This window comes from Stegastes partitus, unplaced genomic scaffold (assembly GCF_000690725.1).
Source record: "Stegastes partitus isolate 25-593 unplaced genomic scaffold, Stegastes_partitus-1.0.2 Scaffold352, whole genome shotgun sequence".
Lineage (NCBI taxonomy): Eukaryota > Metazoa > Chordata > Actinopteri > Pomacentridae > Stegastes > Stegastes partitus.
The window spans coordinates 369,536-393,677 of NW_007578083.1; the positions used below are offsets into that span (position 1 = coordinate 369,536).

At 42.1% G+C, this 24,142-nt stretch overlaps 2 protein-coding genes across 4 annotated transcripts in view; both read right to left on the reverse strand.

Moving 5' to 3' along the window:
• abcc10 (ATP-binding cassette, sub-family C (CFTR/MRP), member 10) overlaps nucleotides 1-6,401 on the reverse strand; it is a 21,601-nt gene extending 15,200 nt beyond the window's left edge. Inside the window, exons 1-6 of the mRNA XM_008284245.1 lie at nucleotides 6,366-6,401; nucleotides 4,109-4,322; nucleotides 1,957-3,328; nucleotides 1,464-1,691; nucleotides 878-1,034; nucleotides 326-480 (exon numbers count right to left, since the gene is read on the reverse strand). Of these exons, the coding sequence (XP_008282467.1) occupies nucleotides 326-480; nucleotides 878-1,034; nucleotides 1,464-1,691; nucleotides 1,957-3,328; nucleotides 4,109-4,284 (2,088 nt within the window). The 5' untranslated portion in view covers nucleotides 4,285-4,322; nucleotides 6,366-6,401. The remainder of the gene's footprint in view (nucleotides 1-325; nucleotides 481-877; nucleotides 1,035-1,463; nucleotides 1,692-1,956; nucleotides 3,329-4,108; nucleotides 4,323-6,365) is intronic.
• Nucleotides 6,402-6,936: 535 nt separating this feature from the next.
• On the reverse strand, nucleotides 6,937-20,629 carry sp2 (sp2 transcription factor). Of its 3 annotated transcripts, none has more exons than XM_008284247.1 (8): nucleotides 20,578-20,629; nucleotides 17,128-17,204; nucleotides 15,675-16,430; nucleotides 15,042-15,260; nucleotides 14,078-14,390; nucleotides 13,455-13,632; nucleotides 12,881-13,074; nucleotides 6,937-10,759 (listed from the first exon to the last, which is right to left on the reverse strand). In XM_008284247.1, exons 1-8 carry the CDS (start codon nucleotides 20,582-20,584, stop codon nucleotides 10,659-10,661), a joined length of 1,845 nt encoding a protein of 614 aa, XP_008282469.1. In that variant the 5' UTR covers nucleotides 20,585-20,629; the 3' UTR covers nucleotides 6,937-10,658. The 3 variants fall into 3 exon arrangements, with proteins under 3 accessions (XP_008282469.1, XP_008282470.1, XP_008282468.1); XM_008284248.1 differs by having other exon boundaries at nucleotides 20,485-20,581; XM_008284246.1 differs by lacking the exon at nucleotides 20,578-20,629 and having other exon boundaries at nucleotides 17,128-19,698.
• Nucleotides 20,630-24,142: the final 3,513 nt, after the last annotated feature.

Below are 24,142 nucleotides of genomic sequence, written 5' to 3' on the forward strand. Positions count from 1 at the left end.
TTATACAACTGGAGATCGTTCAATGTCATGTCTGAACACAACATGATCGGTATGAATGTTCACTGGTGATATCAGTTTGAAAGACCTGCTGCTCAGTCCTTTCTCTTCATGATTAGAATTTTAGTGTTCAATACTGTACTTAGACTGAAGGACGAGAATAAAAAACGAGCCTCCACCACTTCCTGTGGGGTTGTTTTGTGTCAGCGTTTCTGGTTTCACTTGTCTGCACTACATTGGTTGGTGTGCAGAACCAATTCTGAGTAATAACAACGAGAATGAGGGCAATATATTAATACATATGTATGTCTAAGCAAATATCGTGTACCTTGGTTATGTGCAGATTGAGACTGTGCAGCTGCAGACTTCCTTTCGCAGCAGTTTCAGTTTCGCCTTCTTTGTTCTGGTCACAACTGTTGGGCCCTTGCCAGGAAAATGTGCCCTGGCTCAACAGGACCGATGTCTGACTGTCCTCAGGAGACACTGTGGACAAACATGGTGTGGTTAGCACAGTGGAAATATGACATAAAAAAACAACTGAGAGAGAAGCTATAAAGAAGTCCCTGGTTATTTGTACACTGGCTAAGCTCTCTGTCGGTCACATTTCTCTTTTACTTACTCGTTACTCTTTCAAAACCTAACATTTAATGCGGCAGGCCTAACTATGCAAACCCACAATAATATCAAGCAGTAGATGAAGAGGACAGAAAATGTCTGAATGGAAGTGAAGTTTCATGGGTACACCTTTAACAAATAGAAATTGTAAAAGAAAAGCTGCCTTTTTCCTTGATTGACACCACATACTGTCAGTCTCCGGACCTGTTTCTGGTTACTGATTAAACACAAGGACACTTCCATAAACACCCACTCAGCAGCCTACCCAGGGCATAGTATCCCTGCAGATCCTGGTTGGTCAGATTGAAGAAGCGCTGGATTCGGTCCAGAGACACTTTGGCCTCCAGGACACCATTGAGCACCCAGGGGAATGAATTCAGTGGGATGATCAACATTCCCACCAGGGCCAGGGTGGTGAACACCTGCAGGGGAGCAGATAGACCTGAGGTTCATGTATTTTAAATGCATGTATTTATACATTAATTCATTACCAGGAGACATGGACACTTTTCCAGGCCAGTTTTTAGTGTTAACTACAAATTTCCAATGAAGTTTGATGGACTTCTTGCTAAGAATCCAGTGAATATTGTAATATATCAGACAAAAAATTCATTTAAACAGTCCCAGTGCCAAAAAATTATATTTGATTCTACATATTGGTTGATTTAATTAAATTTTTCTTTCATTTAAAGCCCCAGTGGAAATCATCACTCATTCTTTGTTTCATGTTAAAATTACAAATGCTTTCGAGAGCTCTTAAGTTTTTAACAACATGCTTTTGTTACAACAACCCAAAATGTACACAAAGCTCACTGGTGGCACCAACAGAGTCACTGCAGTACGTTTCCTACCTTGGCTGCGGTCAGCTGGTGTCCAAGTAGCACGTATGTGACAAAGGTGAGGATGGAGATGACCACAGGCAGGGCGGCCCAGGTGTACACACACATAGCATCCAGGTACTTGACGGCCTTAAGGTAGGAAAGCTCCTCTTTACGACAGTCGGCCACCTTCTGGGTAAAATGAGGCTCCCAGTTGTAGAACTTGATGACACGAATGCCAAACAGGATCTCTGTCATTAACTGGGAGATAAAAGTAGGAAATGGTTTTGTGAAGTGTGTCAGATTCTTCTAAAAAAAGACATTTTCTTTTCATTCTTACAGTATTAATCGAGTCATGATTTCTAAACTGAACCATTTGTGAAATATCTGTGATGAAGGAATTCCAGCTAATGGGATTTTATTATTAGAATCACTACTATGTCCACAATTATTATTATTTTTCCTACCACAGCATTTGTGCTACAAAACCCCCCAAATAACAAGTAACTGCTGAAGCAGGTCTCACCTTAACACGGTTATCCTTGCACCTGAGCATCTGTCTGTGGTTTATAAGGAGGCGGGTAGCGAGGAACTTGTTGAACGGCACCATCACCAGAGCAACAGCCAGCCCTCCAACAAAAGCAACACCGACTTGCAGATACAGCAAGTAGAGGGTAATGAAAAACCGAAAGGGCATACTCCATAGTTCGTGGAAACTTCTTAAGAAGTTGACCACGCGGTCTGTGTCCGTGCTCATTAAGTTCACCACCTCTCCCAAAGTAAAGCCCGCCAGGCTGCAGCTGCTGACCCGCAGGGCTTTCCCATAGATGGCCGACACAAGGGCAGCGCGTACTGTCAGCTCCACCTTAGAGACCTGAAAGAAAAAGACGCTTCGGAGAATGGCACACAGAAGGGTTGTGGCAAAGAGTCCCACGGCGCACCAGACTCCCGTGCTTAGTGGGGCGTCTTTGTCCTCCATGAAGTTGACTAAAATGTTAAGAAGCAGGGGACCTGCAAAGCTAGAGATGTTGATCGTCACCTTCAGCACACCAAGGCTGTAGTAGCGCAACCCAAACGCCTTGTGCAGCACCCTTAGCAATCGTACATCACCCTCCAGATTCATTGGTTCCTCCTGATAGTGTGAACTCCACGTGCCATTCACGAGGTTTCCGCTGACTGGCCTGGGCCACTGATCCTGCCCGTCGCTGACTGTTGCCCCTCGTCGACAGGCTTCCCAGCACTGATGGAAATATCGACAAACCACACTAGTCCGAAGTTTCCGTGGAAGGTGATACACGTCGGTTGGTCTATCCAGCTCCCCTCGCTGCCCTCGCCTAAACAGCGGAGTCAACCACAGGTAGAAGACTCTGGAGATGCAGCCGCTCCCGTCTTCAGCCACCATGTCACCCGTGTCCGGCTGGGTGCTCTCTGGGATGAGCGGCGATCCATCCACAGCATTTATGTACAAGGTGTAGCCAGCATTGCTAATGCAGGGAAAAGCAAACGCCACGAGGTAAACCAGGAACGGGAGCGTCCGAGCTGCGACAAGAGCAAATCGTGCCAGTTTCAGAGGTTCAGTGAGGTTTAAATAATCTCTGTTTTCACAATAAATCATCAAGGTGATGACAAGGTTGGGGACTAAAAGAAGAACCAGGAGAGGCAGCAGTGGAGGCCCTCTGGTTCTCCTCAAAGCGGTCCTCTGGAGCACTGCTATGGCACTGAAGTGAACCAGCCAGCCCAGGATGGCACAGCTGTCAGTTAAGATGTCCAGATACATGTCCCCCTGCTGGAGGACGCTGACCAGGATGACGTCTGCAGCGAAGAGCAACACAGCCAACAGAGCCGAGCCCAGCCTGAGCGTCCAACCACACGGAGCAGACGTCTGGATCAGGGTGGATCTGGGGAGCAGAAACATATTTAGTTTAACTAGAGCAGCTGAAACATGAGTTCCTCAAACAAGGGCATGAGGAAACTATTGATCAAGACAAACAATCATTCATCGGCTGGACAGCAATGAATCCAATTTTTTATTTTTTTTAAAGTTATTTTTTTGGCCTTTGTGCCTTTTTTATTGGATAGTGCCAGTGAGAGAGAGACAGGAAAGTAGGGGAGAAGAATGGGGGGAGGACATGTGGGAAAGGGTCATGAGCGGGATTCGAACTCATGACTTCCACATCGGGACTAGTAGCCCTGTACATGGGACGCCAGCTCAACCAGGTGAGCTGTAGTGGCGCCCCCCAATTTTTAATTTTATTAGCCATTGCAAATTTTCCCTGGATGCCCGAGGACTTGAACTGAAGTCAGGAAGAAATAAAGTATTTTGATGTTAATGCTGTTGTACAAATGTAAGACATATTTCATTTGAAAATTAGCCAATAATTGTGTCATTCTGATGTACGTTTCTTGTTGTGGATAACTTTATTTGTTGTCTTGTGTAATTACAACATTATAAAACACTGACTGATAAAACAGGACCTGATGTTTTCTGGTATTTAGACAACAGATACCTATTAATCCTAAACTATGCAATGTTATGTTATTAAACTAATATTGTGAATGGGATTATACTTCTATAATAATTGCATTCCTCTCTTATGCATCTGCACAGACCAAGCTGTGAACGAGAGTAAAATGAATGTGCTGCTGCAGATAGGTGCCTGCTACCCCGTATGACCTACCTCGCCATGCTGAGATAACAGGCACTGAAAATTGCCATTGCAGCATTCGGCAAGGCTCCGAGGACGAGCTGGTTAAAACAGGGGCTGACGTTTCCATTCTGCCACAGAGGGAAAGGATTCTCCTCGTCTGTGTGGCAGAGGCCCGCGACCAGCTCTGCTGGCCCAAAGTCACTCATCACTGTTCCTATTTGGTTGCTGTCATTCTGGAAAATATCTGTAGAGAAAAGATAATATCAGTCATCAGCTGTAAGGGATGAGATGGCTGTTAGACACACAGATGACAGTTATTCCTCCAGGTAAGGTTATAAACAGACTGAACAATGTGCAAAAAAATAATCATATTGTGAATGTAAGATATATGAAATATTAGTCATTTTAGTCAAAAATGGGCTGCATGGTGGCTCAGTGGTTAGCACCGTCACCTCACAGCTAGAAGGTCGCATCCCGGTGAGGACACCCGGGATCTTTCTGCGTGGAGTCTCCATGTTCTCCTAGGTAATGGATGGAGGTTGCTGCTGTCTGTACCAAACAAACATGTTCCCTTATGTCAGGAGAAATACGTTTGAAGGCATTTCTGTAACGCCACAACATTTCATTTAAAACACTATGTTATAAAACAGTTTACCAAAATGCCAGCTCCTGCAATTTGGATATTGCACTTTGCCATATGACAGCTTCCATAATATTTCGATTAACTGTGCCCTAGCTCTAAGGCACAATGTAAAAGTCTCAGAGAAGAGTATTGACCAAAGCAGGTCCTTCCCAAGAGCTTTGAAAACTGTCATACATACATTTAAAGGTTGCGTAGCCAAATATTCCAAAGACAAGTTATAAAAAAGTATTGAAATATAAATTTTTTTGGAAATACTGGCTTTTAAAACAGGATGTCCGGTATGGTTTAACATTTTGAGGAAAATATCTCATTGCACGCTTCCCATCAAAGATGAAGATTTGTGATATAATTCCCTAAAGCTTAAATTTAATACTTTTTTGTGATGCATTTAAAACATGTAGTGATCATTAGACCACTTTTATTAAAATATTAACTGATGGATATTCTACTGCGAGGATGGGAACTTTGCTCAAACATGTATTCAAACTGCACAGGAGATCGAACAATTATCACAAAAGCAGAGACTCTGTTAAGTTAAAGAAGTATTCCGAATAATAATAATTCAAAAATTGGCAATTGGGAAATAATCTCTGAAACAGGTAAGTCATACATGGCTTAGGAGCTGCATGTTGGTGCTGCATATCGTGTAATCGGGCTGAATGAAGTAATAACAGGACAAATCAAACCCTGGGTCCAAACGCTCTGCATGCAGCCAGATTAACTGATCAGCCTAAATATTCATGTTCACATTTCTGTAGCCCCTGTAGTGATTATTTCTTTACATCTGAAGTAAACACAAAATGAAGAGCACCCAGTAAACACAGTCCTCCACCAAGGCACAATCACAACAGTCTGGATTAATCCACTGGGTTCTCCTCTTGGCCGGGTTTTCCAGGAAGGTTTATTAGATGGTGGTTTTTGTAATCTTGCAGGCAGACAAACCAACAGCACTAAAAACATATTTCTGCCTTGACAGATGGAAAACTTGCACCTATAAAACCCTAATAAGTCTCTTTAGTTAAGCTCAGATCTTCTCAGCTCGATCTGACCAAATCCACTGATCTCTCATGTGGTGGGTCTGAGTATCTGACTGACTCTAAGGTTCCTGTAACTCTTCTGTAGTCTCTGGTTTCTACTGAGCATTCCTGTTTAACAGCTTTAAACAAACTTGTCCTGAATGGGCTGTTTGTGCAGCTCAGTCTTCTTCTGTGAAGACGAGTTAGCTCAGATGAGTGGCTTTCAAATATAAGAGACTTTGAAGAAGACAGAACTACAACTGTCAACAACAAACTAACATACCTCTGGTAGCTACCCGCCATCTGTCGGTGTCAGTGTCCCAACATAAATGCGTTTCACTACCGGGCTTGAAGCAGTCAGTAGAAAAAGAATCAGTTCAAACGACAGGCGCAGATATCAGCGGTTTCCTGATTGAAACGGAGCAGCTTGACACACTAATGTAAACACACGAGGCTAGCTCGTTAGCTTAGCTCAAAAAAATATCAAACAGTTGGACTTGTTATCCGACAGTACCGAGCCAGCAAATAATTTATATAATAAAATACTAACAAGCGACACCTGTGGTAAATATAACTGGATAACACCGCCAATGCAACGTAATTACGAAGAGTAATCTTCAAATATTACCGGCTTTTATCGAGCTAGCAGGACAGACTTCTGTCGCCTACTGATGACGCACACAACGAGCTTTTCGAAATAAAAGCCCAAAGCACGTGAAACAAAAACTGAACAGCAGCTACTTAAGAATAAATTCAAGGAAATAGAGAAATAAAACAAGAGACACTTGCAACTGTGAAGTTAACATTAAATTGTTTTTTTTTTTATGTTCAAAAGAAGCCCAATCACACATATGCATGTCTGTAGGTATGTATGTATATATGCCTGTCTGTTTCCTTCTAATGTATTTATTTATTCATTTATGCATGATTGATATATATTTTTTGCTTTTTGTTTCTGATTTCATTTGATTGAGCGCTTCAGTTTTACATAAAATATATTTCTGTGTAAAATAACAAAAACTAAAAACTTCACAACATCTGAGGGAATGTGCAAACAGTAGAGTAAAATATAAAAATAAGTCCTGGACTGTAATTCTACCTCTGTCTGATTGCGCAATTACTAAATTACGAAGTGCCTTTATCTCTAATTGGTCCTAAAATGGCTTCAGAAAAGAAAAAAAAAAGAACGAAGCAGTGGAAATGGTTTGAGTTCTTTATTGAGGGGAGTGACTGTAGAAAAGGAGCAAGCTATGTTTTAGCACCTTTATACAACTTATAAAATTAATTGCTGGTTCTCTAGGTTCTCCTGATATACACAACAATTGGCTGTAAAACATTATCCAACACATGGAGAAAGAGGAGCAATTAATTTACAGAAAAAAAAAAACAAGCAACAGAAATGCTTTAATTTGGGGAGAAAAAAAACAAAAATGTTTAATTACAATCAGCATGAAATTTACAAATTTTGGAACCTGGGATTTGAATCAGTGCACATGACATTAGCATGTAACATAAGTTAAAAACACGAAAGAAAATTTACAAATGTTGTTACCTGGAATTAGACAGAAAAAAAAACATATTTAAATACTGGGTGCAGCTGTCTAAGGCATCTTTAATTCAATAGAAAAGAGATCTAGAAGTCTTATACAAAGCAGGAATGAAGCTATACAATGTCACATTATATTTTATTCCTTACACACTGTACAAAGTCCATTTCCTTAACGGCTGGCTACGCCAACCACAACACTATGCAGCTTAACTCTTGTTTGTTTTTAATATCCTACATTTACTGTGTCTGACAGACACACACTTTATTTACATATTCAGACATGAAATACAAACATAAATATGAGCAGCCTCCATCCATCCATCCTTCCCAATGGCAATGCACGTCTTCCGACACATTCTTTAAAAAATACACCAAATATTGGCCACCTAAGCTTTTTTTTTAACCACGTCACCGCTGTGAAGCACTTCAAGAAAAACCTGCTTCAAAGTGCTTTAGAAATATATTGAAGCTTTTTGGTCAAATTTCTCTCTTGTGTACAGAAAAGAAATTGTTGTTGGAGATTTTTTTTTTTTTTAGCAAAACTGAACCATCTGCTAAACATTATTAAAATCAGTAAAACTCAACGCAGAGGTGAAGCCGCTAATCTGACTGCCAATTTGACCAAAAGGCTTGTTTAAGAATTAGTCGGTGTACTTCTTCAAATAAAAGCAAACTGACGGACGACCTGTTCGTAAAAAGGTCTTCATGATATCAAAGCTGACACGAGAAACGGCATGTTTTCTGTAAAGCAAATGATATACGAGTAACTTGCGTGAATACTGTACAGTAGGCCTAATGCTGGTCGTCTGTATATCAACAACAACAAAAAAAAAAAGTCTCAAGTGTTAATTCAGAGTTAAAGCTATCACATAGCTGGAAAAATCATGTAACTTATAGACGGCCTGAGAAAGCTCTTCTTTTCTTTTGTTTTTTGCATCTTGTGACGTGATTGTCGAGTCAGGCCAAATAATTCAAAATCCGATCATATATATATATATATACAGCAATGCATAGGCTACAAATCACCAAATCAAAACCATACTGTGAGTGAAGCAGAATGAAAGTGTTACCCTGGAATTCTGTGGTTCTCATTTGTCAGTACACAAGAGTAAGCAGAGCTGGGTATCGTCTGTTTTCTGATTTTTTTACTTTGAGAAGGAATAAAATGTATTTTTTTTTAAACATACACGACAATGAAAACTCTTTTCTGGTTAATAAAAGAAGAAGACGTGAAGTTGACAAAGAACAAGCAGCCATTTAAGAACTCCGTTAAAACACAGTCTAAAAGGTTTAAAATCAGGAAATATGTGAGCAAATAAAAAAGAATGGCCACACACGATTTCAGTACCAAAAAGTATTGAAATCCGATACCCAGCTCTAAGCGTACCTTTTGTGGCATCAGAGATGAACGACCGACTGTGTAGCAGCCAGGTTTGGACCTCAGAGGTTTGAGCAGGTGTGTCACCACGTTCATCAACTCCTCCTAGTTCAGAGATGTCACAGAATTAAATCCTTAATCTCTTAGAGAGTCCTCTTTGATCTCATTTCCAAAACTGTTAAAAAAAAAAAGTCTTAATTTGTTTTAAGGCTCTTAACTCAGCTACGCTCACAGGAAAGTTCTCCAGAAACGTTTTTGCAGTGCTTCTCTAAAGGCAGACAGTTTTAGGTAGTGTACAGATATGAAACCATCCTCATTCCTAAACATCTTCCAGACCAGCCGGCTCGGACAGGGTATCGGTGCAGTTAGCTACGAACGTTTAATCAAAGGGGATGTGAGTGTCCAGGCTCAACAGAAGAAGCAGCTCGGATCCACAACACTGACAGTCAACTTGTATGATTGAATTCTAAGTGGAACAGTTTCCTCCCCATCTTTAAGAAGTATTTGTTGAGTTACTGAGTTAAGTCCTATAGTCGTCAGATGTTAATAACAACAGCAACAAGCCCCTTCCTAGACGCCGACACAGGTCACATGACTGAGCACAACACCTGGTTGCTCAGATCTGAATCCTCTTTGCTTTGGTGTTCCACAAGAACCAATCCTCGGTCCTCCGCTATAGTTCAGTTTGGTTGCTTTGAATTAAAATAAAACATCTGTCCAAGAAATGCCTTCTGGAACGTTTTCTAACCTTGAAATTTGCCCCCACCTCGATACGTTCACATCACTGCAGGTATCCACCGAGTCACCAAAGCTTCACTAAAACATCATTTTATTGTTTCAAATCCAGCACGTCTCTGCTCTTAGCTGTTGATTTGTTTGTAATGACAACTTGTAAGGCACAATAACTTCTGCCCCTCAACTCCTCGCTACGAGCACGAGCTCGGCCTGAAGTGCTGCCTGTGATCAGAGACGGCTCGCCTCGGCTCGGCTCGGCTCGCAGGACGAGCTCAGGCCGGCCCGGTCAGAACCCTCAGAGCAAACTGTCCTCAAATGTTCTTTTTATATCCATTTTGTCTCTCTGCTGTGAATTTAAGCTTCTTCTTTTTAACTTCAAGTCAGTCTGGATGCTTTGTTCTGTCACATGCCTACGCTTTAAATCAATCTCTAACAATTTTATGGAAAATGTTATAAATAGTTTATTATCATTTTTAATATTATTTATAATAGTACGCATTTACACACTTGAAAAATAGCTGATGTAAACTTCCAACGTTTTCAAAAGTATCGTGACGGGGTTTCTATGCAGTGGTCCCAAACTTATTTGGGTTTTTAAATCGGCAGCAACTCCTGCTGACACACAAATAGCTTAAAACAAAGTGAACATTTCAGTTGAGGTAAAATAAATTTCTGTGTACAAAACATGGTAATTTTTTTTTTGTCTTTTTCGGTGCTTGGCAGCCAATTTCTGGGAGAATCGGATGTTTCACAACAAAGAGCTTTGCAAAAGAAAAAAAAAAAAAAAAAGAGCAGGTTTTGGGGGAGAAAAACAAAACAAAAGAGATGGAAACCGTGACTGAGGTCCTGGAGTCTGGGTGTTGGTATCTGAATAATTCTGTGTATGTTCCTTCCCCAGAGAAGCTCATAAATAAGCAAGCAGAGTTAAGCATGTGTGTCTGAGGCCTCACCGTCTTACAAATTCAGTCAGAGCGAGTTCTGGCCTTTGTTCAAGACTAGAGAAAAACAACAAACAAACAAACAAAAACTATTATTATTGAATTTGCTGGATCAGTTTGAAGTCCGTCAGGAAGGATTTCTTTGTACACCACACTACACAGTGCCGTAGAAGAGTGGGAGGGAATACAGGGGCTGTTTTTTTTTTTGGAGTATTTCCCGTGATGGGGTAAGTCACACACACACTCCCTTGGTCTCTCTGCCCCTCCTTCCTGTAACACAGTTTTTTGTGAGTTTGTGTATAAACTCAGTGTACAGTCTGCTCACAGGTTCTTGGTGTTAATGTGAGTCTTGTAATGCTTCGTCAGGTGGTCACTCCTCATGAAGCGTTTCTGACACTGGCTGCATTCGAAGCGCTTGTCTCCTGCGGGAGGAAGAAAAAAAGAAAATGACGTGCGGAGCTTTTATTGTCAAATTCATACAGCGAAAAAAATCTGCTAAACAAGCCTGATTGAGAACCGTCAGTCCAACTTGTGTCATTTATAATTTTACATGAAGCAAATTTTTTTTAGCAGATTTTAAAAAAAAAAAAAACATCCAAAAAATGGATAAATGAAGGCTGCTGTTGTTTATATTATTTCCCATCAACACAACAATATATTTACAGACAGATATAGTCACAACTTTACCTGATTTATTAAAAAGAGAAAAGTCCAGAAAACTGAAAACAGATTTGTACACCGAAGCTTCGTTTCTCTTTCATCCCCCAACTCAATTCACACAGGATCACAGGAATACAGGATTGATTTTTGTTCATGCGTTTCAATGATTCCCACAAAGAAAATTCAGAGTTCAAGGAGAATGAAAGACCAAATGATATCCACAGTCTTTACAAGCAGATGTAGACCTTTTATGTACCTTTGTACCTACGTAGTGGCAGGTTTATTCACTTTTACTTCTCTAAAGAAAGAATTATTAACACAAATAAAGTTTATCAGAGACAGAATTGTCATGATTTCGACTTCCTGAAAGTCCTTGAACTAATCATACGTGACTTCAAGTTGCACTGGGAAGAGCAACCAAATCTAAGTCACAATTGTACCATCCATCTGTCTGTGTGGAGTCTCCATGTTCTCCCCGTGCAGCGTGGGTTCTCTCCGAGTTCTTCGGCTTCCTCCCACAGTCCAGAAACATGCTGAGGTTAATTGGTGATTCTAAATTGTCCGTAGGTGTGAATGTGAGTGTGCTTGGTTGTCTGTCTCTAAGTGTAGCCCTGTGATAGACTGGTTACCTGTCCAGGTGAACCTGTCTTCACCCTGAGTCAGCTGGGACAGACTCCAGACCCCCACCACCCTAGTGAAGGTTAAGCGGTGTATAGATGATGGATGGATGTTTCTGGACTGTGCGAGGAAGCCGGAGAACCCGGAGAGAACCCAGCGCTGCACGGGGAGAACATGCTAACTCCACAATCCCGGGTGTGCGAACCGGCGACCTTCTAGCTGCGAGGTGACAGTGCTAACCACCGAGCCACCGTGCAAACACTGTGTTCCTCAGAGCAAACAAGAAGCTACGACTGAGCTACAACAAATGGTCACTTGATAAAAATTGAGGGCAATTTTGTCTGAACTGCAGGCGGCGTTTACAGAGAAGACAGAAGACGAGAAAGAAATGAAATGCATAGGCAGTAAAACAGCTATTGTATTTAGAGTCACCATTTTTTCCAGTATTGGTAACATCTGTAGGAACCTGGAAAGATGCTGTACATGTTGATTTTTGGTATTTTTAAATGGCACCACAGTTTTTTTTTTCTACACAGAAGACATTTTAAGTTCTCTTTCCGTCTATGCCACGGTTGTGCTGTTTCCATAGAGGTGCAGGACTTTATATTGCAGTGAGAAATGAGCCCACAGTGAGTTAAAATGTGTCTGAAGCTAAAAAGACCAACGTTCAGAAGATTAAAGCATAAATCAAAAACTAGCATGTGCAGTATCGACATGTAGACGACTGTAGAGCAGTGGAGTCAACTTTTTACAATATTCTGCACTTTAAATGAAAAATTACCTCAAAAGAGAATCACACAGAAAAACATCTTTCTGTTCTTCTAGCTCCTGTATTTAGCTCAGAGGAGGAACATTTATTCAGCTCTGCTTGCTTTAGTGTCCAATTACCACAATGCACACTTTAATTGAGCGAGCCAACATGCCAAACTAAAAGGCCTGCTTTTTTTTTTTGTTTCAGTTTTGGATCTCACAGTCATCATTTCCTGTTTGTGAAGCAGTTAAATCTGGCACTGCATTTTCACTGACTGACTGACTGAAGAGGCACCGCCTTAGTCGAGGCAGGACACTTTTCCCCATAACTCAACGTGTAATTCAAACTGTTGGTATTGTCCTATTCCATGTGCCTAACTCCTACATCTTTTAAGGTTTAACTTCTTCCAGACTGTTTTGTTTATGGAGTATCTCATTGTGAAATGACGCATGAAACAACTTCATAATTCACCATGTGTGTGTGTTTTTACATGTGTGTTTAGTGTCTGCAGCACCTGTGTGCGTCCTGGCGTGCCTTTGCAGCTCATCACTGCGCGTGAATCGTTTCCCACAGAAAACCCAGTTGCAGACGAAGGGTCTCTCTCCGGTGTGCAACCGGACGTGAGCTCTGAGCAGTGATGTTTTTCTGAACGTCTTCTCACAACCGGGGACGTGGCAGATGTGCTTCCTCTTCCCCACCTCCCCAGGCCTGCACAGACAACACACACAAATGCAAAACCTATTAGCACTGAATTCATTGTCAAAGGGGACTTTAAATAACAAAAGCGCCTGACAGCATTTCAATGTTTGTTTTTCAGGGGGTTTGATGCTTGTATTTGGCACAAGCAGTGAAGTGAGTGAAAGAAAAGATGGGACAGAAAGTAGCAGAAGGACAGCAGCAAATGGCCTGAGAATCAAATTGGAGACTTGCTGCCTCCATGTGGTCTGTGCCCTAATCACTCAGCTACTGGGTCACACCACAGCTTTTCCATTCTACATCTATTCTTGTCTTTCTACTGAGAGCTGGGAAAACATGGGCACGTACAATATCATACTGCCACATGGTTGTCCATCTCTTGACACACTCACCTCTTGTCTGCATCTTTACAGTAGGGACAGGTACAGGCCATGCGTCGCTTCTTCTCTCCTGGCTGTCCAGGCAGCTCCAGGGTGAGGGTCTGGTCCACCTGAATGGCAGGCTGGCCTTGCGTTGCTGCCAGCTGGAGGCCTCCACCCTGCATTGTCTGCACCGTTAGATGCTGCTGGCCTGCCAAACACAGACACAGACACACTTTAAGAGACACAGTAGGGCTACTGCAAGAGCTGGCAAGCTCCTTTGAAAATCTAATTAGACCATGAGCGCGCTGCCATGAGTCAAATTGGAATGAAATTCTAATTAATGGTAACATGAACATAATCCAGATGTGAAAGTAATGAGGTGGCAGTCTGTCAAAAAGAGAGGTTTTATGTGCAGTTTTTTGTGCTGTTTTCCACTTCAGACTTTTGACTGTTGATGATTTTAAATAACTAAAATAAGGTCCATCCAGATGTATGCTTTTTTTTAATTGGTAAATAATATTAAAAATCAAGTAGATTTGGTCCTGTGGGCTACATAAAAACTTTTTGTAGTTGCCTTGTTCTTAGATTTACATATCGGGTCTCTCTTGTTGCAAACGACCAACACAGAACTTAGAAAACCAACGTCAGCTTACCCCCTGCGTTGGTGATGGTAACAGGAACTCCCTGAACTTGGACCCCGTTGATGCTGATTGTTTGCACTGCTTGTGCTGCTGAGGAGAGTTGCGACGTATTCAACGTTATCATTCCACCTGCCGGGGCAATTTTAGCCAGAGTCCGCTCCTTTCGCCCCCCTGCCTGCGTCCTCTTGGTGGTGGCCGGTGGCGGGGAGGTGGTGGTCGTGGCGGCGGCGGTGGCAGTAACAGAGGTGGTGGGGGTTGTTGTCGTGGAGGCAGAGTCCTGGAAGTGAACTGACTGCCATTCACCCGAAGCCGTTTTGAAAATGAGCTTCAGGAGAGAAATGTAAGGAGAGAAATGTCAAAATTTTGACTTCAACTGGACGATACAGCAGGACTGGAGTATATGTCTTCCCTCAATCAAATCAGTTTTTATCTCACTATGAGTTACAGTGAGGAGATACAACATATGGTCTTGCTTTACTTTCAGGATTTGGGCATACATACATTTTTGAAAAAAGAATAAAAAACCAAAAAAAACAATTATGACTCCATTTATGTTATTAGATCCAGTGTTTTAGCAAATAGACAACGGAAAGGACGCCTTAAATTATCTATAAGCCATATTTTTATGGTCGTGTTATAATAATTTATCACAACAGTGTGAAGGCCATGATGAGCCTACAGAGAAGTGTCATGCACATCTGCAGAGCTTCCTACGGGGGGTTCAGCAGTCTCATAGTGTCATTGTTGGCCATAGAAGGCAGCTGTTTTCAGAGTAAAAGCTCTAAAAAGCCCCAAAAAGGGCTAACCGCTAACCACAATCTGACCCTATTATAATTTGGTAGACACCAGAGTGACGGAGTGCTGTCACTCTAACAGATGAAGTCGCAGAGATAGACAGATACAGATACCAACCGACCCACCCTGAAGTCAGGACGTACACAATAGCGTTTAGGTGAACGTAGGTCTGAGTGGATACCTGTGTTGGTGACGGCTCTGTTGGAGTGACCTGCAGACTCGAGGAGACCGGCTGTCTCTGTGGGACAGGCGGTAGCGTGGCAGAGGCGGCCTGCACCACCTTCAATGCCTGCTGGGGGATCTGAACCACCTGAGAATCCGTCTTAGGCTGGACCAGCTGGACCTGCTGCACCATAGCCGGCTGCCCAGGACTCTGCACAATCAGCAAATTGTTCCCCGCCTGCACATACCGACACATAAGAAGTTATCTCGCAATCGTCTTGCGTTACGCTTTAAGCCAATGCTCACATTTGAAAGGGTAAGCTGAGCTCAAGGCTTCTGATTCAAACGCTGTATGGACAGTAAAACCTAGAAAACCACAGCACAACAGCTGCCTGCGATGCCTAGAAATAATGATGAGATTGGTGAGTAAACACTGAACTAAACCCTAAACTTTTTGAGTCAGTATACTGTAGATTAGCAGCATCAACATCTGCTGACTGACGTTACAACCTTGAGCTTCAGAACATCTAACCAATTGCACCTGAAGAGAAAAAGGCACTGTGGACCTTATAAACCTCCTAGACATCAGTGCAATGCTGCTACTGCAGTACGGGCTGAAATAGCAAATAAGTGCTGCAGCCATCAGGCGTACCTGTATGATGTTATCACCAGCTTCTATTAGGATGGTCTCCATCTGCTCTGGGGGTGGGGAAGCCGCCTGTGTGGGAGGTGGCGGTGGAGGATCTGCAGCCAGAATCACTTTCTTCTTTCTCCCTCGCCGTCCTTTTCCAGGAGTGGGAGGGGCAGCTGCCGTCTCCGTGACGATTTGAGTCCCGCCCACCTCCCCTGTAGCCACGTTAAGGGGCAGCGTGAGCCCACTGGGCAGCTGCACCATGTTAGCAGCTGTGTTGTTTGGCTTCCGCAACTTGAGAGAGGGCTTGATGGCTACAGTCTTCTGTGGCGTGACAGGAGCGGTGGCAGCAGCTGGGGCCGGCACGGTCATGGGAGTGGTGATGATGGCCTGGTTGGTGCCGGGTATGAGCTGGATCTGACCTCCCTGTGGCATCACCTGGATAGTCTGGGCGCCCTGGATCTGTGGCATCACCTGGTACTGGATGTTGGCAGGGGCCGCGGTGTTGGTGCGGGCAGGACTCTGCTGGATAGTAAGGACGATAGGGCTGCCAGGGGCTGTGGAGCCGAGGCCGGCAGGGAGTTGGATCACATTGCCCTTCGTTGAGAGGAAACCCAGGTTTTTGGGTGGAGCAGGGGCTATAGGAGCCGGCTTGATGGGAAGGAGCCTGCGAGGTTGCGGCTGTGCTGGAGGAGAGGTGACAGGAGCCTGAGCAGCAGGAGGGCCGATTTTACTGCAGGTGGCAGCCAGGAGGGCCAGAGGAGAGGGCTGGGTGTCCTACAAGGAGAAACACAGTGAAAGTCTGCGTGAAAACCAGAATGAGCAGAGCAAAGAGTGTAGCACTGAGGGCAGGATGGGGTGAGGGAGCAGAGAGATCAGAGGCTACAACAAGTAAAGACAAACCAACAGGGAAGCCAAATGATGCCAAAGTAAAGGATTTGTGAAGTGGATATAATGACCTAAACGTCTGCAGGATTGATCGTTCATTGATTGATGACTTGAGAAAAAAACAACAACATAAAACATTATATATATATTTTAAATCCCAAATGATATTTAATAATAAAATCATCAGAATAAATTACCAAAACTCAGCTTTTCTCAAGCCTTAAACTTCATTTCACATTCAAGGAAGGTTGTGACATGAAGTTAAAAGGTAAATTCTCTGTTATTAAAATACAACATTGGTTTCATAACTGCACAAGTTCAGGTTATTCTGGGATTAAACTTATCATCAGACCTCCTTATTCTACCAGATCACTAAATATGCCCAAAGTATTGAGAATAAGAACTCAACATTTTGATTAATACATATAGAACGGGTACCAAACAGTACATTACTACCACAAAAACGCACCCCAGAGCGCAGCAATAAAAAAACGCATCACGATGAACTGATATGAAGATGTCAGGGAAGTGCAACAGTTCAACCAGACAGCAGCGTAGCAGAACATGACATCTCGCTGTTACTCACTTGTGCAGAAGCGGTGGAGGGCTGAAGGTATTCGCTGGGACTGACAGCAACAGTGGTGGCCATACTGTCCTGTTGTTCTGGAAAACACACAGCAGAGTCAGATTCAGGATGCCTGCAGCCTCTATTTTCAGTGGTTGGGCTGTTCAAGGACATCAGAGGACATTACTACAAAACAGAACTGCTCCGGCGAGGACGAGCTGTGTAATGGCTTGCTCTAATTGCTACATGATTATTAAATATCATCAATTACACAAATTAAGACATTAACTGCATTGATGAGTGCATTAGCTTGCTAGTAGTTCCATATTGATATATGCATTTTACCACACATGTCCCATATTAGCATGACTGACATCACTTGAAGCATCAAGAGATTTGAAGAAAATATAGTTTGCTCTGATATTTCAACGCTGGTGGAAAATATTTTTAAAAATCACATCACACATGGCAGGGAGTCATTACATGTGTATGTCTAGTGTTGTTTTGTGTATTATAGTGTTGGGACCTAATGTTGTTAATGCACCGTAATAAAGCTTTGCACGAGTCGGCCCTGTTGTCTGGTCAAAGACAAGCCAAATACAAATACATGTGATGCTAAGGTTGCCGTGTTCTCTGTGTTCCCTTTCAGACACATGTGCCAAGTCAGTGCTAACTAACATTTCACTCCCAGTGAAGACTCGCAATCTACTTTAAATAAATGTAAATATACATTGTGTTGGGGCTTTTTAGTTACTGTTTTAGTAATTTGGTGCACAGGTAAAAATGCACCAATACCAGTCAAATACAGAAGGACGAACTCGTGACCATGTTGCATTATCTTAGCTTGCAAACAAATTTTCTCAACAGAACAGCGGTCTGGAAGGTGGCGACAAAATACTGACAATCTACTTAAGCATGCATCAGAAAACAGTCAACGGTAATGTAAAGAAGTATATGGGATTAAAACATAGCAGAGCATCTATTTCAGTTGTTTAGTAGCTGAGTATGTATGGATACACACGTACTGTTTTTTAAATCCCATTAAGTACCCATGTGGGTTAGCACATCTGCTACTATTTTGATTTATGGATCCATTATCCAGTACAACCAACAACGTCTCAAAAGTCAACCCATTAAGCATGAGACAACAATCTGCATGGCAGCATTTGCAACAAGTGGTGCAGGGCTGTGAGTCTTCTGCAGACTCAAACTAACGAACAAAACCATAATGCAAGCCGGCTTTCGTAAAGTTAGCTGACTAGCTATGAGAGCTGTTTGGCTGTGATAGCATGAGCACAGACAACACTGACTAACAAAAGACAAGCCAGTGGCAATGATTCAGAGGCTCTGCAAGCAAAGAAATGCATTACTGGACTGCAATCAAAGACATTATGTGAGAAAAAGAGAATTTATGGAGCATACTATATCTCCATTTCGACAGTCAGCATAAGTACATTTAGGGCAGGTTGCCCAGCAGTTTAAGAGCAGGCGAACTCTGGAGGACCAGACAAAGTTACCTACTGGTCAAAATATGTTGAGGCTGTTGTTGTCAATGGGACACAGATGAGAGACCTTTTATTTTCACTCCAAAATATGAACCAAGACAAGTGCACATTCAGAACAAAATTTTGTTGCACCTCGCTCACAACTGCTATACATCCATATATACTGCAAAATAAATTCAAGTGCAACATACAAATGTAACGTAAAGGCAGGTAGTCTGTGTTTTCATGGAAGTAGTGGTTGGGAGCACTTTATAGTTTAAATTAACATCTGTCGTCATTCATGAGCAAATAACTCAAACAGAAATACTGCTCGTATTGGAGTACATCAGTTCAGCTCAAGGCACATCACTTGCATCAAACTGCAGGTAACGTGTAACCACATGAAAGCCAGACGCTGTTCTGGCAACCAGCAATACCTGTGAGAAATGCACATGCTGCTGAGAGAAAAAGCGATTCATCACAGATCTGCTCAAACTGCAAAAGATGCTGACCTCACACACGTGCCAATGAGCATCCACAAAGACAAAAAAAAAAAAAAAAAAATCTGCAGAATATAAACTGATTTAACTGGAAATCATCTCTCATCATTTGGGAAAAACATGCAAATGCTATTGGTATTTGGTATGACTATATACAATTAGGATGGGGGTATTGTCATCCCAGAAGAGACAATTCCCATCAGGATAGAAATGTTTAATCACAGGATATAGATGATCAATCAGAACAATTTTGTATTGATTTGCAGTGATCTGTCCCTCAAAGTAGATACAATGAATTAAACCAGCAGAATGGTCCCCACAGCAAAACAGACTCTGTGTATGCCATCAAGGTCAAGGATTCAAGCTTTCATCTGTGATTTGTCATCTGTCTGCACTTGTTTCTCAGAAATACAAACGTTTAGCTCTATACTTTCAGGGTAACAACACATGAAAGACACAAACAGGGGCTTCGTTACAACCATACTTAGGTTTGGATAATTCAAAACACAGAACATAAGTTTCTAGTTATGAGAAAATGCTTGAAACAAAAACTCTTATTTTCTTCAAATTGAACTGTCTATTTCTGCCACCTCATCTGTCAACACTGAACTTTACCCTGACAGAAAATAAACTCAATCTCTGTACAACATCAGGACAACAAACAGGAACCTTGTATTTAGCTTGTCTCGATAATTAAAAATAAAATGAAAGTATTTTAAGAGCAGCTGTAAATCATAATGCCTAAACTTTACTGTCAAAGCCAAAGACTTTCACACGGGGATATCTCTCTCTGCTGAACCACTAATCTCTCCAGGCTGTGACAGATTTTTGAATATATATGACGACAGTGCTTCACAATAATAAACTTAAGCAATTTTACAGGCAACACCAGCTCTGCGAGTGTGTCTTTAAGCCCTGAAAGCAATGTACAAATAGAAAAAACTGTGCGGCCTCAAAATAGCGCCGCCATCAAACACATACTGTTGGGTTGCTTTGCACTGGACAAGCAGCTAGCGTTAGCAAGCTAGCTAGCAATACTGACTAACCAGGACAGACTGAAGTGGCTAGCAGCTAGCTTAAGCTGATTTGGTGTCTGTGCAGCCTACTTTCTACTGACGAGCGATCCGAAACAGGAACGCTACTTGCACCATCGAAATAACTCTGTGTTTTGTTGTGGAATTGATGTGTGGTGGAAATGCACGGACGGGTTTGGAAAAACACAAGTGAGGAACAGCTAAGCAGCTTCTATTAACATTCAGGCTAGCAGACGCGTAGCTAGCAAGTCAAACTCTCTTTGATAACGTTACAGAAAAAGGCAGCCCTTTTCCAGAAGTGCACTGCTTATTTTGGTTATCACAACCGCCTGAGTCCCCCCAAAACACAGTTATTCGTACCGCACAATGTCAAGAGCTTTTCTCTTCAATGCAATTATAATGTTTTACGAAGTAGAATGTAATATAAACACCAATGTTTTAATTCCTACCCACCGCTCATGACGACATTCGCTCTCCGCGAGCCTTGAAGACCGAGCCCATGGAGGAATCCGCCCGCGCTGCTGCACCAATCCCGAGACAATGGAGCGGTGACCGACCGCCGCTCTGACCAATGAGCTTCGGCTACCGATATGATTGACATTCACCAGAGCCAATCCGAACGCGGAATGTTTGGACGTTGCTCGATGGATGACGATTGGACCAATAGGATATCGAGATTGTGCTCGAAGGGGAGGTTGTCGGGGGCGGGACTTCGAACAAGCGAGCGTCCTATGAGAGCAGACACTGGGCTTCACTGACGGCACCGGGGGCCAATGTGATGTTTGAGGGGCAGTTCGGTCACAACAAGAATGACAAGCGCGCTGATCAATGAGCTGTGAGTCGCTGGTGTCTGACCTGTTTAAACTGTCCCACGGTATAATGTGAGGAGCAGACCGTTATGTGGGGTAGCGCAGACTGCGTTAAGCCAGTGTAAACGGATTATAAATTCATTTTAAAGCCGCTGTAAATATCAATATATCTGCACCCTCAATATTCCTACAGTTCTATGGTTCTTTATTTAAATTTACTTAATTCTTCACTGCACGATGTTTTTTTTTTTTGCTTCTGCTTTGCACGACTACAATTTTTTTTATTTTTAGTTACTGTTATTTTTTTTTAGCTATTTTGGTATTTTTATCTTGTGCATTGTACCTTACTGTATGTTTATTGTTGCACCAACCCACCAGAACAAATCCCTCCTATTATGTAAACTATACCTGGCAATTAATCTGATTCTGATTCTGATTAACATACTATGCTACCATGCTATGTGTGTGTGTGTGTGTGTGCGGATGCAGCTAGTCATGCAGTTCAAATAGTTCTTATCTGCAAAAATGCTTGTGTCTGTATTTGTTGTTTACATATGAGCCTGGACTGCACAGTTTTGTAAACTGCACTTTCTTTCCTCTGTCATTGCGTCATACCCCTCAGGTTTAATCTGTTTATATTGTGGTCTTTATCAATCTATCTGTCTGTCTGTCGGTTGCTCTCAAAGCATCATTTCGTACCAGTGACACATGGCTAACACATGCAAGCTGTTGTCTATTGAGTTCTATTGTTTTCAACACAACCCGCACAATAGGCTGTAGCTTTACTCTCAGAGGCTCGTTGACCTTGTGTTTTGCTCTCTCCTTGTATACTCTGTTAATCCATTGGTGGATGCAGCGTTCAAGTCATTAGTTGACTGAAAACATATCTGTTCTGCTGTTAAAACTCACCAATCAATAGACCATAAGCTATAATCGTGGTGTTCAGGAGTACAGTGATGGAGATAAAGGACCCATTAGCACAGATTCATAAAAGGCCTCTCACGTCTCCTATATGGAAGCCAAATATCCAGACACAAAACAACAACAAATGATGCCGATGTGTTCTGAGTCACTTTGTGGTCTCTCTCTGCTGTTGTTTTGTCACTATATCCTCATTTACTTGTGTTGCGCATCTTCTAGTTGCATCTCTTCACTGCTGTTCTGCATGTATTTGTTCACATTTTTGCATCTCTTTCTGCTTACATTTGTCTCTTTGCGGTTATCTGTACTCTTTGTGGTCATTTTGAATCTCTTTCCAGACACGTGGAGTCTAGTGGCGGTCCTTTTGTGCCTCTTTACGGTGCTTTCGCGTGTCCTCATAGTTGTTTTGTCTCATTTGGCGTTGGCTTTCCATTCATTTGTGTTCACTTCAGCACCTTGTTTTCATTGATTGTGTCCCAACATTCAGTTTTTTTGGCCCTTTTTGTACATTTGCAGTCGTGTTACATCAATCGGTCCTTTTTGTGCTTGTTTTTGCCAGTTTGTGCCTCTTTCTACATGCTTAGAGTCTTTTGTCTGATTGACATACATGTTAACAGTCACTTCAAACAGGGGCTCTGGACCAAATAAATAAAGTGTGATGATTTGTTATGGATTAAACTACCCAGCAATATACACAAGTTTGGTTTTTTTTGTTTTTTTTTTAATTAGTCAATCCATTTAGATGTTGTCTGACAGAAAATTAAGTATTTAGATAAATATGTACTCTTGCTGTGTTGCTTGTAAGGCAGGAAAATTAGGTACTTTTTTTTTTTTTTTTTTAAATCTTGTTTTTGAGATCTTCTACCTTAAAATGGGCAAAAATGCAACACAATGGGTGCCCCTATAGCTCACCTAGTTGAGTAGGTGACCCATGAACAGGGGCTGTGTTTCCCAGCCGCAGTGGTCGTGGGTTCAAGTCCTGCTCATGACCCTTTGCTGCAGGTCTCTCCCCCTTCCTCTTCCCCCATTTCCTGTCTCTCTACTGCTCGAAATAAAGGCAAAAGCCCAACAACAACAACAAAAATGCAACACAACATTTTTAGACCCTGAACAAGTGACATTTTTTTTGCTTCAGATGTTAGTCTTAACTCTTTTTTTTAAACTTCTTCCCACCTGATAGCACTACAGAGATTTGTTCAACAACATAGTCAAAAGATTTGACCTTAAAGTTTCAAATCTAAGTAAAACAAATGCTGTTTTCTTGAACACAGACTAGACTAGACCAGACTAGTTTCTAATACTGAAGACTTGGGACTTGTCTTATTGGTTTTGTGTTACAACCCAACAAGAAAGGCTGACGTGATCCCAGCTCCGCTACTGCAGGCCTTTCACCCCGTGGAGAAAATGTTCCCGTTGTGGCTGTCAGTCCCATCTGTCATCAGCATCAGCTGAGTTTGCCCCCAGCACTTCCAGCCAGCATGTAGGCTACCATGAGCTGTCCCTCTTTCTCATTGGATCACTCCCTGTGACTCCATTCACATGCACAATGCATGCGGTGCCTTTTCATATAGGCTTTTCCCAAAGAGTGCACTTGACCTTATTCACATACAGACATCTCTCATTTCTCCCCAGTGCATCCTCTCCCTGCTTCACTGCATGGGTTTTTAAAGTGCTTGGGAAACTGAAGTCCTGCTTTTAGCTAAACCACTTCCTCCCTCTTCACCTCAAGTGTGCTGTAGTTGGCGGTGGAGGATGCAGATACTGTCTATCACCTTCTCCCCAGGCACCTCTGTGGAGAGCCTCAGAGAGAAAGAGCTGCATAATTTAACTGGGATATCTCACTTTTTTCACTTAACACGCTTCATGAGTGAGCCAAAGCATTAGTCAGAGAGTTTTCAGCCTTAAACATTTCAAAGGGAATAGCTGACGTTAAAAAATGAAGCACTCTTTATGCTGAGAATCCAGCAGCAGAAGCTGTGAAGCATCTGTACAGTGTTAACTCACAGAAATGGATGTCCTGCATTAGGGTTGCACATCCATTTCCATGTTGGCTGCTGAAAAGTGTTGCATTCATTTGATGCTGCCTGGAGGCGAAAAAGTTTCATGTACTGAAATCATGAGTTAATGAATGGATTGGTTCAAATAAATCTGTTATCTGTTTCTTTAGTAAGTTTTCAAGGAAAAATTATTTAAAAAGTCGTTTTTTGTGCTTCTTAAATGTAAAAATTCTTTGTTTTTATGCCATATATGAAACTATAAACTGTATATAGAATATTTTGGGTTCAGTA

What these genes read in the sequence shown, in the direction of transcription:
- sp2 (XM_008284246.1), bottom strand. Translation starts at nt 17,280, where the DNA reads ATGTCCTTGAACAGCCCAACCACTGAAAATAGAGGCTGCAGGCATCCT. An exon ending in CAGAGCCGTCACCAACACAG is followed by an intron (nt 14,391 to 15,041) that starts GTATCCACTCAG and finishes TCTCTCCTGAAG; the next exon opens with CTCATTTTCAAAACGGCTTC. An exon ending in TACCATCACCAACGCAGGGG is followed by an intron (nt 13,633 to 14,077) that starts GTAAGCTGACGT and finishes TGTGTTTGGCAG; the next exon opens with GCCAGCAGCATCTAACGGTG.